At 42.3% G+C, this 15,241-nt stretch overlaps 1 protein-coding gene across 1 annotated transcript; it reads right to left on the reverse strand.

Annotated features, from left to right (window-relative positions):
• Positions 1 to 3,204: 3,204 nt before the first annotated feature.
• On the reverse strand, positions 3,205 to 13,974 carry LOC136884788 (cuticle protein 21-like). Its single transcript, XM_068230036.1, has 2 exons — positions 13,873 to 13,974; positions 3,205 to 3,864 (listed from the first exon to the last, which is right to left on the reverse strand). The coding sequence occupies exons 1-2, from the start codon at positions 13,972 to 13,974 to the stop codon at positions 3,205 to 3,207; spliced, it is 762 nt and encodes a 253-aa protein (XP_068086137.1).
• Between the last annotated feature and the right edge of the window lie 1,267 nt (positions 13,975 to 15,241).

The raw sequence follows: 15,241 nt of genomic DNA on the forward strand, positions 1-15,241 counted from the left end.
CATAAAATTGACCAACAATAACATTAGCCAAAGCCCGGATTTTCATGCCGTAACAGGTTAGCAAACTAAATTTCGTTAATAGGAAATGTCGGCCACCCGCCCTTCCATAATGTAGCAAGAGTAACACAAATCAAAGGAGTTCTGATGGGCCGTACCCCTGAAGTTTATGCAAACCCCATAGCATAATCGTTGTGAAGGTAGACTACACTTGCTGCTCGATTCAGAATCTTTGCATCCCAACCTATTAATGCATGAAAATAAGGGGTCTAAACATTACATTGACCATTGTTTGTTGTGATGTGGTTTCTCTCTCCCGCTGTCATTCATCTCCCATAGATGGAATTACTGCTGCGTGCCGAGTAAAACAGCGCAGGTGAATATTGGCGGGATGTAGCTGGCTGTCTGCACATTCCGTGACGAAGCACGGACACGTAAGTTAGTCACACATATTTAAGTGAATTACTATGGTTGTTATATTGAAAGATGCGTTCTGACAGATCTTAGAGGGAGGTCAGTTTATTGGCTGCCTGGGTGAGGAGAAGGGAGTAGAGGGTATGGTTGCCAAGGAACACTACCGTTGCCATGGAGATAAGCCTGTAGGCCGGCTCATGATGCTTGGAGTTGCCAAACCTCTCACTTGTGAGTTACGTACAACAGACCACAGCGGTCTGAATGAAGGAACAAGTGTGGCGGAAGCGAGGGGAAAGAGAAAGGAATTCAGAAATGTGGCAACACCGTGCACTGCTCTTCACTCAATCCCCATGGGTCAAAACACTTATTTTAATATTATTGGTATAATTCATATCTATTTCTTTCAAAAATAGGACAGACAAATAAAACAAAAATTCGTGGCAGTTCACAGGTACACGCGTGCACAGAAATGTTGTCCCGATATAAACAAAGCATGGCGTCCCCCCACCTCTTCGCGTAACGCATTGCTGCAGATAGACAGCGCGCTACAAGTGTTCATTGTGATTTAAATGGGCACAGAGGTGGATGTACAGCAATACACACACTGTGCATTCAGCACTACCCTTCCCCTCCTTGTCGGTACTGGAGTGGCCTTCAACACCACCCCTTCATTCCCTTCTCCTCCTTTTCAGTACTGGAGTAGGGTAGTGATGATTGTTTATGTCGGGACACCATTTCTGTGCATGCGTGTGCTACTGTAAGACTTCTGGATATGGATTCTAAACCTCTGTAAATATCCCCCAAATTTTCCATGGCCTGACATAAACTGTGTTGAAAAATGGTCATGTGTTAGTAATCTACTTTTCAGTCTATCTTGGATCTTCGGTAAGGACAAATGTCTTGTAAAGCGATCTTCTGAACTAGTTATCCATATATTTTTCCATATTTCTTTTCTGCGTATTCGTTTTCAGGTCCTTCTCGGCAAATGACAAAGAGCACTAGTCATACAGTAGTAGCGATTGGAAGTTAGAAGTGTGTGTGTGGGGGGGGGAACATAAAATGTAGGCCTATAGACAACAAAAAATACCGGAGCATTGTGGAGAGGGGGAGAGGACATATAAATTGCAAAAAGGCTAAAAAATGGTAAGGTTTTTCAATGTTGTCTGGGCGAATTTCGATAGAGAGGTAAAGGTTGAGTCTATCAAATGAAGTGCGGTAATAATAATTGTACTATAAATAAGACTTTCACCAACAGGGTACAATTACAAATGTAATTTCATAATTTAAATATAATTTCATTTTACTGCACACTAACAAAGTAACAGACACCAGACAGAACTACATAGACACATTTACTAAGTGAGACTACCAGACTGACGAGTCCGTACGGCAAGCGGGTGAATCATGTGTGTGCCATGACCTTGGCAGAAAAAAAACACCCCTGCTACTAGTGATGGTATAATCGAATACGTTTAATAATCGAACAACTTCTATCCGATTATTTAGATAATCGAATAAAATAATCGAACGAGTTTCAAATAGCTTTGAGTTATATCGAATAGAACATTCGGAGGCGTCATGAATAAGTTTTTCGATCTATTTCGAAAGCATTCACTATTCAATTTGCCTCATTCATTCGAATCCAGTTCCAAATGAATAGTCGAAAAAATAATCGGATGGAAAAATATTCACTATTTAGTTGCCTCATTCATTCGAATGAATAAACGAAAAATAATTTAATGGGAAATATAATCGAAAAATCGTTATCCCATCACTGCCTGATTACCTTCCTCATAGCATATGGTACATGCTGTTACGCTGTATGAATCTGTTAGCCGCAACGAACGACATTTTGTGAGTATTTCGCTTAAGTATTTTTCTTAATAATTAAGGAAATTTAATGAAGGAATTAGCTAAAAACAATAGAGATTATATAAATTTGCACACAATTTTCTTAATATTTCTAGTTTCAGGCGGTTTTTAATAACTCTTAGATTCTTCAGTCTGTCGATTTTTTTTAAAAAAGTCAGCTGGCTAAAATAGAATTAAATGGAATAAAATCCCACGTCATGCTAATCATATGTGTCAATTATTAATTTTTTACGTCCAATATACAGTGAAGTATTGCCGCGTCAAATGTTAACCGACTTTTGGGTGACCTTGTATAGGGGCAAGCACGGCAGGGGCGCCGAGGATACCAGCCTTAGCGACGGCCAAGAGGGCGGTGAAGGCGATGAACTGTTGGAGATACAATTTTATTAAAATGTGTACGTTGATCAATTATCTAGTAACCGTGTCTGGCAGGTGATGTTTGGCGGCTGCTACCGTTTCATCAGCCGGGTAGGTCAGCTGCGAACACGTGCGGTTGATCTGCAAGGGAAAATTATCTGAACAGAGGTGAAGGATTAATAAAATTTCCTCAGTGAGCGTGCATGATGCGTCTGGTTCTTTTTACCTTACACACATGTTAAGGAAAATGAACACAATGAAAATTGTTCTGATGGACCACATGCCCATATGTAACTGGGAGGCGTGACGAGTCTTAAGAACATTAATATATAGAAGGCACCCTGTGACATGAGACCTTCAGTTTCTTCAATGGCGAGATATTCTCTTGCAAGCAGATCTTCGACAAAATCAGATGTCATGAAGGACGTTTGTGGTAATTGAAAACCGAAATTGAATTGCATAAATAGTTTATTAAGGTACTTGGTAACAAAAATAATATCTTCAAAATAAGCCGGAAAGGGGTGTGGTTTATGTACATACAGGTGAATGTTATGTATATATTGTTCAGCCGTGAATGAGTCCAGGAACTCCGATGGCGGCACGGGCCAGGCCCAAGGGGGCGGCAATACCAGCGTGGGCAAGACCCAAGGTGGCGGCAATACCAGCGTGGGCAAGACCCAAGGGGGCGGCAATACCAGCGTGGGCAAGACCCAAGGGGGCCGCAATACCAGCACGGTGAAGACCCAAGGGGGCAGCAGCAATGGCGGGGGCGGCGATGGCAGGTACGGCTACCTTAGCAACAGCAGCTACAGCAGGAGTCTTGTGTACGACGGCGTTGAATCCGTTGACGGGATCAGCGGTGTACTCTACAGTACGGATGGTGCCGTCGGGTTCAGCCAGGCTGTAGCTACCCTGGACGACATCTCCACTACGGCTCTCCTGCTGGTTCTTGGAGTCTCCGGTGAGAGCGTCCTGGACGTCGTAAGCGTAGCTGTACTGTGGGTTAGGGTCGTAGTCGGTGTTGACGGCAGCGGCGGCTACTGGAGCGGCGACAGCCCTGGCGATGGGGGCGGCAATAGCGGCACGGGCAAGTCCCAAGGGGGCGGCAATAGCGGCACGGGCAAGTCCCAAGGGGGCGGCAAGAGGAGCACCAGGGGCGTAGACGGCGGGAGCACCGAGGATACCAGCCTTAGCGACGGCCACGAGGGCTGCCAAGACGACGAACTGTTGGAGATAAAATGTACACAGTGATCAATTATCTAGTAACCGTGTCTGGCGGGTGGTGTTTGGCGGCTGCCACCGTTTCATCAGCCGGACAGGTCAGCTGCGAACAGGCGCGGTTGATCTGCAAGGGAAAAATATCTGAACAGAGGTGAAGGATTAACAAAATTTCCTCATTGAGCGTACACGATGCGTCTCATAAATCAGACCCATGTGCTCTGCAATCCCCTTTAGATAATTGTGTTTCAACAGATAACGGCACACACCAATGCATACCTCGCGACTAGGCGTAGCGTGATGCTGAGCCGTACTGGCTTGCGGACTCAGCAACAATGCAATCTATGTTATGTAAACGAATCGTATTAATCGAATTTCAGTACTATTTTTGTCCTAAATGGAGGATAACAATTTCTTTCGCGTAAATCAACAGTTAAATTTGCGGAGGATGAATAAATACCATTATTATTACAGAAAAAAACATACTTATGTATGACGACTAATTCGTTGTACACACGACTTTCTTCTACTGCAGTCCGCTTCATCGCACCCACTTTTGTTTCCTCAGGGCTAGCACCGACGAATGGGAGTGCTGTGTCTGTGAGCAACTACAGAATGACCTCGATAATGTTGTGAGATGGACAGTAGGCCATGGTATCATGATACAAATGGGTTAAAGGTTCGGTTGTGAGTTTCAGAAATAGGAGAAGTACTCCCGGTTTTAATTACTGCCTCGATGGGGTAAAAGTTCCTTATAGGGATCATTGTAAGTACCCTAGATGTTAATATAAGGAAAGGTCTTCATTGGGGTAATCATATAAATGGGATTGTAAACAAAGGGCATACATCTCTGCAGATGGTTATGAGGGTGTTTAAGGGGTTGTAATTATGATGTAAAGGTAAGGTAAGGGTTATACTGCCCGAAGGCAGGTCCGAACCTCCGCAGAGGTGTTCCTGAGCCGGAGTTTACGTGCGGTAGGGTGGCCAGTTCCTTTCTGCTCCTCCATTCCCTTACCCCCCACCAACAGCGCGTGGCAACCCATCCAACTCCTGACCACGCCCAATGTTGCTTAACTTCGGAGATCTCACGGTATCAGGTGTTTCAACACGGCTACGGCCGTTGGCCATGATGTAAAGAAGAGGGCATATAAATCTCTGGTAAGATCCAAAATAGGATATGGTTCCAGTGTATGGGACCCTCACCTTAATTACAGAACTGGAAAAAAATCAAAAGAAAAGCAGCTCGAATTGTTGTGGATGATTTCCTACAAAAGAGTAGCGTTACAAAAATGTTGCAAAGTTTGGGCTGGGAAGACTTGGGAGAAAGGAGACGAGCTGCTCGTCTAAGTCAGTGTCAGTGGAGAGATGGCGTGGAATGGCATTACTAGACGAATAAGTTTGAGTGGTGTCTTTAAAATGAGGAAATATCACAATATGAAGATAAAGATATTCCTTTATAGGAAAGGGAGTTAGGGAGTGGAATAACTTACCACGAGAGATGTTCAATAAATTTGAAATTCCTTTTAAATAATTTAAGGAAAGGCTATGAAAACAACAGATCGGAAATCTGCTCTGGGCAACTGCACTAATTGCAAAACCAGTAGCGATTGATTTTAATTGAACAAATTAATTCTCAGTATCGTTATGTACCACAACTAGCGCAGGAAAATGGAGGTGAACATTATAGACGATATAATACATTTCTTTAGCAAGGACATGGAGCGTATTTTACGTATATTGCACGATCTAAAACTAAATGATGTATTTCACCAAAATTAACATGACTCCTCGACCTATAATAATATTAATTAATTATAGGCAAAAGTGAACAGATCGGCAAGGATCGGAAACCTTATAAATGATACTCAAGCAAAGCAAAGAACTTCAAATGCGGAAAGACTTTCACAAACAAAAGCCATACTAAAGCGCAATGGCGTACAATTAAACTTGTATAAATCGAACGTCTGTAACTCGAATTTTCTATATCTCGAAGGAATTACCGACTCTGTTCTGTGAAGGGATTATAATTGTAATTAAGTAAAATGATTCTCAAGTATATGTAATTCAGGCAATTTTTTTAATTTTGTACATATCTCATCGTCCGCCTCTGTGGTGTAGTGGTTAGCGTGATTAGCTGCCACCTCCGGAGGTCCGGGTTCGATTCCCGGCTCTGCCACGAAAATTTGAAAAGTGGTACGAGGGCTGGAACGGGGTCCACTCAGCCTCGGGAGGTCAATTAAGTAGAGGTGGGTTCGATTCCCACCTCAGCCATCCTCGAAGTGGTTTTCCGTGGTTTCCCACTTCTCCTCCAGGCGAATGCCGGGATGGTACCTAACTTAAGGCCACGGCCTCTTCCTTGTCTATCCCTCCCAATCTTCCCATCCCTCCACCAGGCCCCTGTTCAGCATAGCAGGTGAGGCCGCCTGGGCGAGGTACTAGTCATTCTCCCCAGTTGTATCCCCCGACCAAGAGTCTGAAGCTCCAGGACACTGCCCTTGAGGCGGTAGAGGTGGGATCCCTCGCTGAGTCCGAGGGAAAAGCCGAACCTGGAGGGTAAACAGATGATGATGATGATGATGACATCTCATCACAGATGTAATCTACAATGCTACTGTCTGCTGTGGATATAGCTACTTCTGTAATGGATACTGATTTGCCAATTAATTTTTAAAAGGGAGTTTGCCGATTTAGAGCCAAACAACATTCGTAACCGTTAAGTAATGGCATCTAGAAATGTATTCTACGAATAAAACGAAATTCGTTTAAAAAATTAAAATTGTTTGTTTTACTGGGACAACCCTCCCTCTTATTACAGGTTTCGTTAATCTGTGTTTGTATTTTTGAACATTGTTAAGACAAATAATAAATATCTATTCCGATAAAATATCAATAGTAGATGATAATAATTATGAACACATCGTAAAGAGTTACGTAACAATAATAATAATCATAAAAATTGAAAATCCACAGCCTGTTTCCAGTCATTCGACCGGATCAGGAATGGAATGAATGAAGCCTCCATCTAGCGGCGAGGATATGAATAATTGTGCCGGCTGCCGAAGCCTGTCGCACTCCTCTGGGGCAATGATTAATGAATGATAGATGCAATGAAATGATATTGGAGAGTTTTACTGGAATGAAGGATGACAGGGAAAACCGAAGTACCCGGAGAAAAACCTGTCCCGTCTGCGCTTTGTCCAGCACAAATCTCACATGGAGTGACCGAGATTTGAACCACGGAACCCAGCTGTGAGAGGCCGGCGCGCTGCCGCTTGAGCCGCGGAGGCTCTTCAATAATGATAATAATAATAATAATAATAATAATAATAATAATAATAATAATAATAATAACACTAACGATCGTGTTTGGTCCATTGATGGTTGGCACTAGGGATGAATGAAGTTCCTCTATAAGGAATGAGCGAAATCCGGTAATTAATCATTATAAATAATTTTATCATTTACATGTTTGAATCATTTCATTATTATCAGAAAACATATTATAGGTGTGATATTTCCATGAAAACTGTTTTTAAAATTTCTTCATTATTTACCTTGACTGCCATTTTATTTCACAGCTATGCTCTTGGTTCTTCGAAGGAAGATTGAACTCTGAAATCTACACCGAAATGCACAGCTTAAATACGACTAAAATCTGCAACCTCCCACCCTGTCTCTCCCCGAGTTACAACTTCAAGATTGGGTATTTCTCAACTGAGTCCGGTTGCGACATTCAGAAGAGGCAAAGTAGATCACGCAAATTCTTTTACTTATTATTGCTAATAAAATCTCAATATTTCTAAAGAGTTTTTAGAAAATTAAACAGAGATTTTTGATTATTGTTCATGAGTTAATTAATTGGCTGATGCATCCAAGGAGGGGTAAAGCCAGTGAACTCTTATACACCGTTATAATCTGATGCAATATTACATCAGAAATTGCATCTCAGCCCTGTCCACTGCTATATAACTGAGGTGACATTGGCGTGTCTCTCCTAGTTGTACTTCGCGCATTAATGTGTGTTAAGTGTGTGTATAGACGCCGTGTGAACAGCTAAATAGTAAAGAAAAAGAGAAAGCATTTTGTTGCGTGAAATATGATTAAAGATACACAAAAATTCCTTTTCTTCCTGTGAACTCTTTCCTCTCAAATCAAATGTGGTGTGTATGTGTGCAGAAAACGTGTGAGAAAGAAGTAATAGTGGTTTCAGCAGTTCAAATAATTTCGCGATTAGGGGAACTGGTGTAGGTAGGATTGTCGGTTGCTTGTGCGACGTACAGTGATATTTGAAGTTATCAGTAACGATATGAGACAGTATATATGGTAGTCTTTATCTAGTGTCTGCGTTTGAATATCATCTACTTAATAGTTTTTTTTTGAAAATACTAGGATCTACAATCAAGTAACTTAATTTATTTCTATCCAATTACCGGCAGTCATACAGATTATACCGTATTTTATCGCATAATTCCCCCCTTTCTTTTCTAGAAAATTTTTCTTGAAAACACTAGGGAGGGAATTATGCGAGTGGTGCTTCTAGGCATTCAGAAAGGAAGGGAAACGATGTATTGCGTAAAAGTTATATTTACGGTAATACCGGTATGTGAAAAAAGTGGTACCCACCGGTATTTATTTTCAATTAACACAAAATAATACCAAAGTTTCATTAGGCTACAATGAAGAGCAGCAATACATTGTTTCATTGTTTCTTTTCTCTCACTATTCTGCGGCCTCACTTTCGTCACTATCATCACTATTTTCAGGCTCAGATAACACATCATCTTCTTAATTTTCACTATTACACAACATGTCGTCCTCAGAACCGTCAATGGCACAAGAAATTCCGTTTTTTTTTTAAACTCTTCTTAACAATATCTACACTAATTTTCTCCCACGCCCTGATTATCCACTCGCACATCGTCGGTATTGATGACTTCATTATCTTGCCTCCTGGAGTCAGCTGATGAGATCCCGCCACCATCAGTTCTGAATACAGGCGTCGAAGATGTTCTTTGAAAGGTTTGTTGACGCTGATATCTAAAGGTAACGACTTGTAACAACTGACCTAGAAACACGTCTGCAACTTCACTGTACAAACTTACGGTATGTTGTGACAATGGAAACATTTTTATGTCAAATACCGCTGTGTTCATTGTTGTCCATTATCAAGTCATTTGAAGGCCACTCCAGTCAGAACAAACTTGGAGAGGGAATTATGCGCAATATTGATAAAAATCATTTTAATGATAAAAAAATCCTAGGGGAGGGAAATATGTGAGGGGGGGAGCTTATGCGATAAAATATGGTAATCATTCATACTTAGAATGAAGTTTTCTCTACAAATTCTTGGAAACTAAAGGCTTCTGCTTTATTTGATTTAGAAAACGGAGAAATTCCAACAATAGAATCACATTAAGAACAGAATAATTTTTCAACTTTCACTTTGTTAACGTATGAATTATCTTCTAGAACGAGTCTCGTAAGAAATAATTTACAGATGTCGGCCTCCGTAGCGTCACGTTCAGCGCTATTATTTCCCGTCTTGGGGGCCGGGTTCGATTCCAGAGATTTCACAATGGCACATGTAACTCACCTCTACTGTGTGCATGCCTGGAAAGAGCCGCACTACTTCAAGATGAGGACACGAGTTTATATTTGCAAACTTTGTCACGAATTTTTTAATTATTTGCGGAACGAAACTGTAAAAATGTTTAAGTTTTCTAATGATCTATTAGCTTGATCATGATGGCCACCAATGGTCCGTATTGACTTCAGTAATATTGTTAAATATATCAAGGTCCCCCTTATCAATACAATTCAAAAATATATTATATATATAAACCATCAAACACATATATACACACAAGTGCATGTTTTGAGAAATTATAATTCTCTTCTTCAACTTGTGAATAAAATCACGTTCATTTGAAGACCTTATTTTAAAGTATCTTGTGTCCGAACAGAATACGGATAAAATAACAGTACAACAACATTAGAAGTCCAAACATGAAAATATTTCATGTTATTTATTTATATATTTATTATGCCTTTGTAGGTTACGTTAAAATTCTGTGAAAAATTAGCATAGGGTGTATTAAAAATGACCTGGTTGACTATTAATCAAATGTGTTGTGGTGTGGTATTATGTATAGTCTTTCATATTCCTACCGCCCTTCTTGGGTCTCAAGTTGTTATGCTTAGTGCTGAAGCCGTTTACTTATCCAATACATTATCTTCTTCTTCTTCTTCTTCTTAATCTGTTTACCCTCCAGGGTTGGCTTTTCCCTCAGACTCAGTGGGAGATCCCACCTCTAACGCCTCAAGGGCAGTGTCCTGGAGCTTAAAACTCTAGGTCGGGGGATACAACTGGGGAGGATGACCAGTACCTGGCCCAGCCGGCCTCACCTGCTATACGGAACAGGGGCCTTGGTGGAGATGCGATGTTTGTAAGGGAGAGACAAGGAAGAGGGAAAGAAGCGACCATGGCCTTAAGTTAGGTACCATCCCAGCATTTGCCTGGAGGAGAAGTGGGGAAACTACGGAAAACTACTTCCAGGATGGTTGAGGTGGGAATCGAACCCACCTCTACTCAGTTGACCTCCCGAGGCTGAGTGGACCCCTTTCCAGCTCTCGTACAACTTTTCAATTTTCGTGGCAGAGCCGGGAATCGAAACCGGGCCTCCGGAGGTGGCAACTAATCACACTAACTACTACACCACAGAGGCGGACATACATTATCTGATGTTATTTTTGAAGGTCATGCCTGCCTGCCAGGTTAGATTGGACTGCTTCATCTGTCTGTAAGAAAAAGAAGAACTAAATTGTAATGATTCTGATGGCAATATGACGAAATGAGAAGCCAAAGCTGAAATTGAAAGTGACTTACTTAGGGTTGCAAGGTCTTGCACACCCCGACACATTTGATTAATAGCCAACCAACTCATGTTTCACAGAATTTGGACATAACATGAAATATTTTCATGTTTGAACTTTTGATGTGGTTGCGTTGTTGTTTTATCCGTATTCTGTTAGGGCATAAGATAATTTTTAAAAAAAGGTCTTCAAATGCATGTGTGTGTGTATATATGTGTTTGATGGTTTATGTAGCCTAAATATAATACATTTTTGAATTGCATTGACAAGACGGACCTTGACATAATTAACTGTATTAAGTTGTCTACGTTTTAGGATGCGGACGCCTCTTAAGATGACTGTAGCACCGTACGTGAGGATGGCTCCTATTACTTGAAATTATTACAAGAGAGAAAATCCACTTAATACTGCGGAAACCAAAAAGGTTCAGCTTACTCATTAATCCATAAGGGACCACAAGAAATTAAAATATATTTGAAATCGACTTTCAACCTATTAGACCGTGTTACGTACATTTAGTACGTATAGAAGAGATGTTAAGTACAGAAAAAAATGGCCAACCGGACACGAGTGGGATACGAACCCACAACCTCCCAATTTCGAGAGCAACCGATGCGAAATCGGGAGATTGTGGGCTCGGATCCCACTCGTGTCCGGTTGGCCATTTTTGTTCTGTACTCAACATCTCTTCTACACGTACTAAATGTACGTAGCACGACCTAATAGGTTGAAAGTCCATTTCCATTACAATGCGGTCTTGAAGATTCAATATTCATTCAAATATATTTAATTAATTTTCATTTCTTCTTCTTCTTCTTCTTCTTCTAGTGCCATATCCTGTCCGTCAGACGTTGGCGATCACCCTGAAGAAAGCACCCCTTTCTTCAGATATCCTGAAGAGTTGTTTTGTGTTGCTGATGCAAGTCCAGTCTTTGATGTCTTGGAGCCATGACATCGGTGGTCTACCAGCTCCTCTTTCCTTCTAAGATGAGGTGTAGATGCCCGTTCTTTCTACCTCGTAGAACATGGCCTAAATAAGCTGTTTGCCAGCTCATCTCTAGCTCTCCTTTAACACTTCATTATTGGTTACCTTTTTTTTTTTTTGCTGTTTGCTTTACGTCGCACCGACACGGATAGGTCTTATGGCGACGATGGGATAGGAAAGACTTCGGAAGTGGAAGGAAGCGGCCGTGGCCTTAATTAAGGTACAGCCCCGGCATTTGCCTGTTGTGAAAATGGGAAACCACGGAAAACCATCTTCAGGGCTGCCGACAGTGGGCTTCGAACCCACTACGTCCCGATTACTGGATACTGGCCGCACTTAAGCGACTGCAGCTATTAAGCTCGGTCATTATTGGTTACAAAATCTGTCCAGGTATTCTGAGCATTCTACTATGCAACCACATTTCAGAGTCCTTTAATCTGTTCATGAAGGAAGCTTTGAGAATTCAAGGTCTCTAATTTTCATTGGAATTTTTTAAATGTTGTAATATTCATTATTTTCGGGCAAATACCCCTCCCCCCAACCAGTGGTTTCTACAGGATGTCCGAAAAATGTACTCACTTTTCGACTGTCAGTAACTCATGTACTCCCTTTTTATTGACAACAAATACAATGTCCTTAAGAAAACCGAAGAAAACAAATTTACTGTAGCATTCTTCTTCGCAAATGTTCAAACTGATTATCTTTATTATCGATACAGACCTGAAGCAATTCGTTTGGAATTTGGAGGCACTGTCTTCCAATTTTCTGTTGCAACGCACGAACTGTTGCTTGTTTTGTAACGCAAACCTTATATTTGACGTTCCCCCATAAGGGGAAGTCCATGGACGTCAAGTCGGGTGAACGTGGGGGTATTCGACACTGCCTCTTCGACCAATCCATCTTCGCGGAAAACGTGCGTCGAGATAGGCCCGTACTTCATTATGACAGTAGGGAGGTGCTCTATCTTGTTCGAGTTACTCTTAAGTTATACAGATGATTTTGCACAATTCGGAGTGAATCCCTCAAAATCGAAGCTGACATATTTCTTGTAGAACAATAGTAAAGACTTGAAACATTTTGAAAATATTCACGGAAAGAAATGTGATTGTTCCGCGCGAATCAAAGAACATACCAATAATTCTCAGTTACTGATTTTATACCAACGGCCGTAGCCATGCTGAATCACCGGATCCGGTCAGATAACCGAAGTTAAGCAACATTGGGCGTGGTCAAGATTTGGATGGGTTGCCACGCGCTGTTGGCGGGGGGGCGGTTAAGGGAATGGAGGAGCGGAAAGGAACTGGCCACCCTACCGTACGTAAACTCCGGCTCAGGACACCTCTGCGGAGGTTCGGACCTCGCTTCGGCAGAATACACCCTTACCTTTACTAATTTTATACTTGTGTTCCAGGGCACGTAAGCAAGGTTCATAGTACCATCTTAAAATTGTGATATCATTGCTACGTTTTCACTAAATATTTAATATATAGTAAAATTAGTTGTAGTACCTACAACGGATCAGAAATGCAAAGCTCCAAACAGGCCACGAACACCCTTGGACAAGCGGAACCTCGGAACTAAGTGAGGTATAGTGGTTAAGCTTTTGCTCCCAGGAATTACTCTGGTGCTCATTGTTACTGCAGGCTGAGTGAACCTCAGGCCTATGTGCCCAGCAGGGTGTGAAAATCTCTTTCCTTTAATTCTTCAACTTCCTGGCGGAGAATTGCGCCATTTGTGCAAGTGATAAATGCCCTATTTTGCATTTTTGTATGATTTTTCAGAACCTCTTTTCCCACTAAAAAATAATTTATAGGAATTGGTTCGAAAATGAACATATATTGAAGACACTTTAATTTGTGAGAGAAGATAAATATTTGAAAACAAATCCTCCATCGGCGGGATTCGATCCAGCAATCCCACGCTTACGAAGCGCAGCTCTCGCCGTATGCCACAAGCTCGTTGTCTTTTCGCAAATATAGCTAGCACATAAGCGCCCGGGATTTTTTTTTATGAATTGCTCGGAAACGGCCGAGAATTGCGCCTTAATACTTGTACCTGTTATCCTCCTGGTCATGCCCTACATTTGTACCGAAAATGGATCGAATCGGTCACCCATGCGCCATAGCCTTCCCTTATCAGTGTTAAACAGCTCTTACGAGAGTGAAGTTGTTGTTGATCTCAGAGAATAACGCTAGGGCAGTAGCGTTAGTAGGAGATGCGTTGTTACACTGTGCTCCTCTAACAATTTCAAGAACCATGCAGAGGTATCGGGAACAGGGTGTAACAGAAAATGAACACAATTCTTCTGATGGACTTCAAATCCATATGCGACAGGGAGGCGTGACCAGTCATAAGTTCTCGAGCCAAGCGGGTTAAGGATGCGTCGTGTTCACGGACTTTCGTTCGTCGTGCGTCTGGGATTCTTCCTCTCCCTCGCGTGATCTGATTCGAGGACAGAAACCTCTCGTGGAGCAAAAGGGCAAAAGCTGGCTTGGTCCCGATGTTCAGTACGCATAGGGACTGAGAAATCACGGTCTATCGATCCTTTTGGCTTGGAGAGTTTTCAGCAAGAGGTGTCAGAAAAGATACCGCAGGGATAACTGGCTTGTGGCGGCCAAGCTTTCATAGCGACGTCGCTTTTTGATTCTTCGACGTCGGCTCTTCTTATCATTGCGAAGCAGGTCGCCAAGCGTTGGATTTTTCACCTAATAATAGGGAACGTAAGCTGGGATTAGACCATCGTGAGACAGGTTAGTTTTACCCTACTGATGACTGGTCGTTGCGATAGTAATCCTGATCAGTACGAGAGGAACCGCAGGTTCGGACATATGAAGTGAACTGTGACATATGAGGTTATGTTCCTTCAACGGCAATATACAGTATTCTCTTGCAAGTAGATCTTCGACCAAAACACGTATCATGAAGGACGTTTCTGATAATTGAAACCAAAATTGAATTGCATAAATAGTTTATTAAGGTACTTGGTCACATAAATAATAGTTTAAAGCTTCAAAATAAGCCGGAAAGGGTTGTGGTATATGTACATACAGGCGAATGTTATGTATATACTATTCAGCCGTGAATGAGTCCAGGAACTCCAATGGCGGCACGGGCCAGGCCCAAGGGGGCGGCAATACCAGCGTGGGCAAGACGCAAGGGGGCGGCAATACCAGCACGAGCAAGACCCAAGGGGGCAGCAGCAATGGCGGGGGCGGCGATGGCAGGTGCGGCTACCTTAGCAACAGCAGCTACAGCAGGTGTCTTGTGTACGACGGCGTTGAATCCGTTGACGGGATCAGCGGTGTACTCTACTGTACGGATCGTGCCGTCAGGTTCAGCCAGGCTGTAACTACCCTGGACAACATCTCCACTACGGCTCTCCTGCTGGTTCTTGGAGTCTCCGGTGATACCGTCCTGGACGTCGTAGGCGTAACTGTACTGAGGGTTGGGGTCGTACTCGGTGTTGACGGCAGCGGCGGCTACTGGAGCGGCGACAGCCCTGGCGATGGGGGCGGCAATAGCGGC

This window comes from Anabrus simplex, chromosome 13 (genome assembly GCF_040414725.1).
Source record: "Anabrus simplex isolate iqAnaSimp1 chromosome 13, ASM4041472v1, whole genome shotgun sequence".
NCBI lineage: Eukaryota > Metazoa > Arthropoda > Insecta > Orthoptera > Tettigoniidae > Anabrus > Anabrus simplex.

What these genes read in the sequence shown, in the direction of transcription:
- LOC136884788 (XM_068230036.1), bottom strand. Translation starts at nt 13,974, where the DNA reads ATGGTTCTTGAAATTGTTAGAGGAGCACAGTGTAACAACGCATCTCCT. An exon ending in TCAACAACAACTTCACTCTC is followed by an intron (nt 3,865 to 13,872) that starts GTAAGAGCTGTT and finishes TATCTCCAACAG; the next exon opens with TTCGTCGTCTTGGCAGCCCT.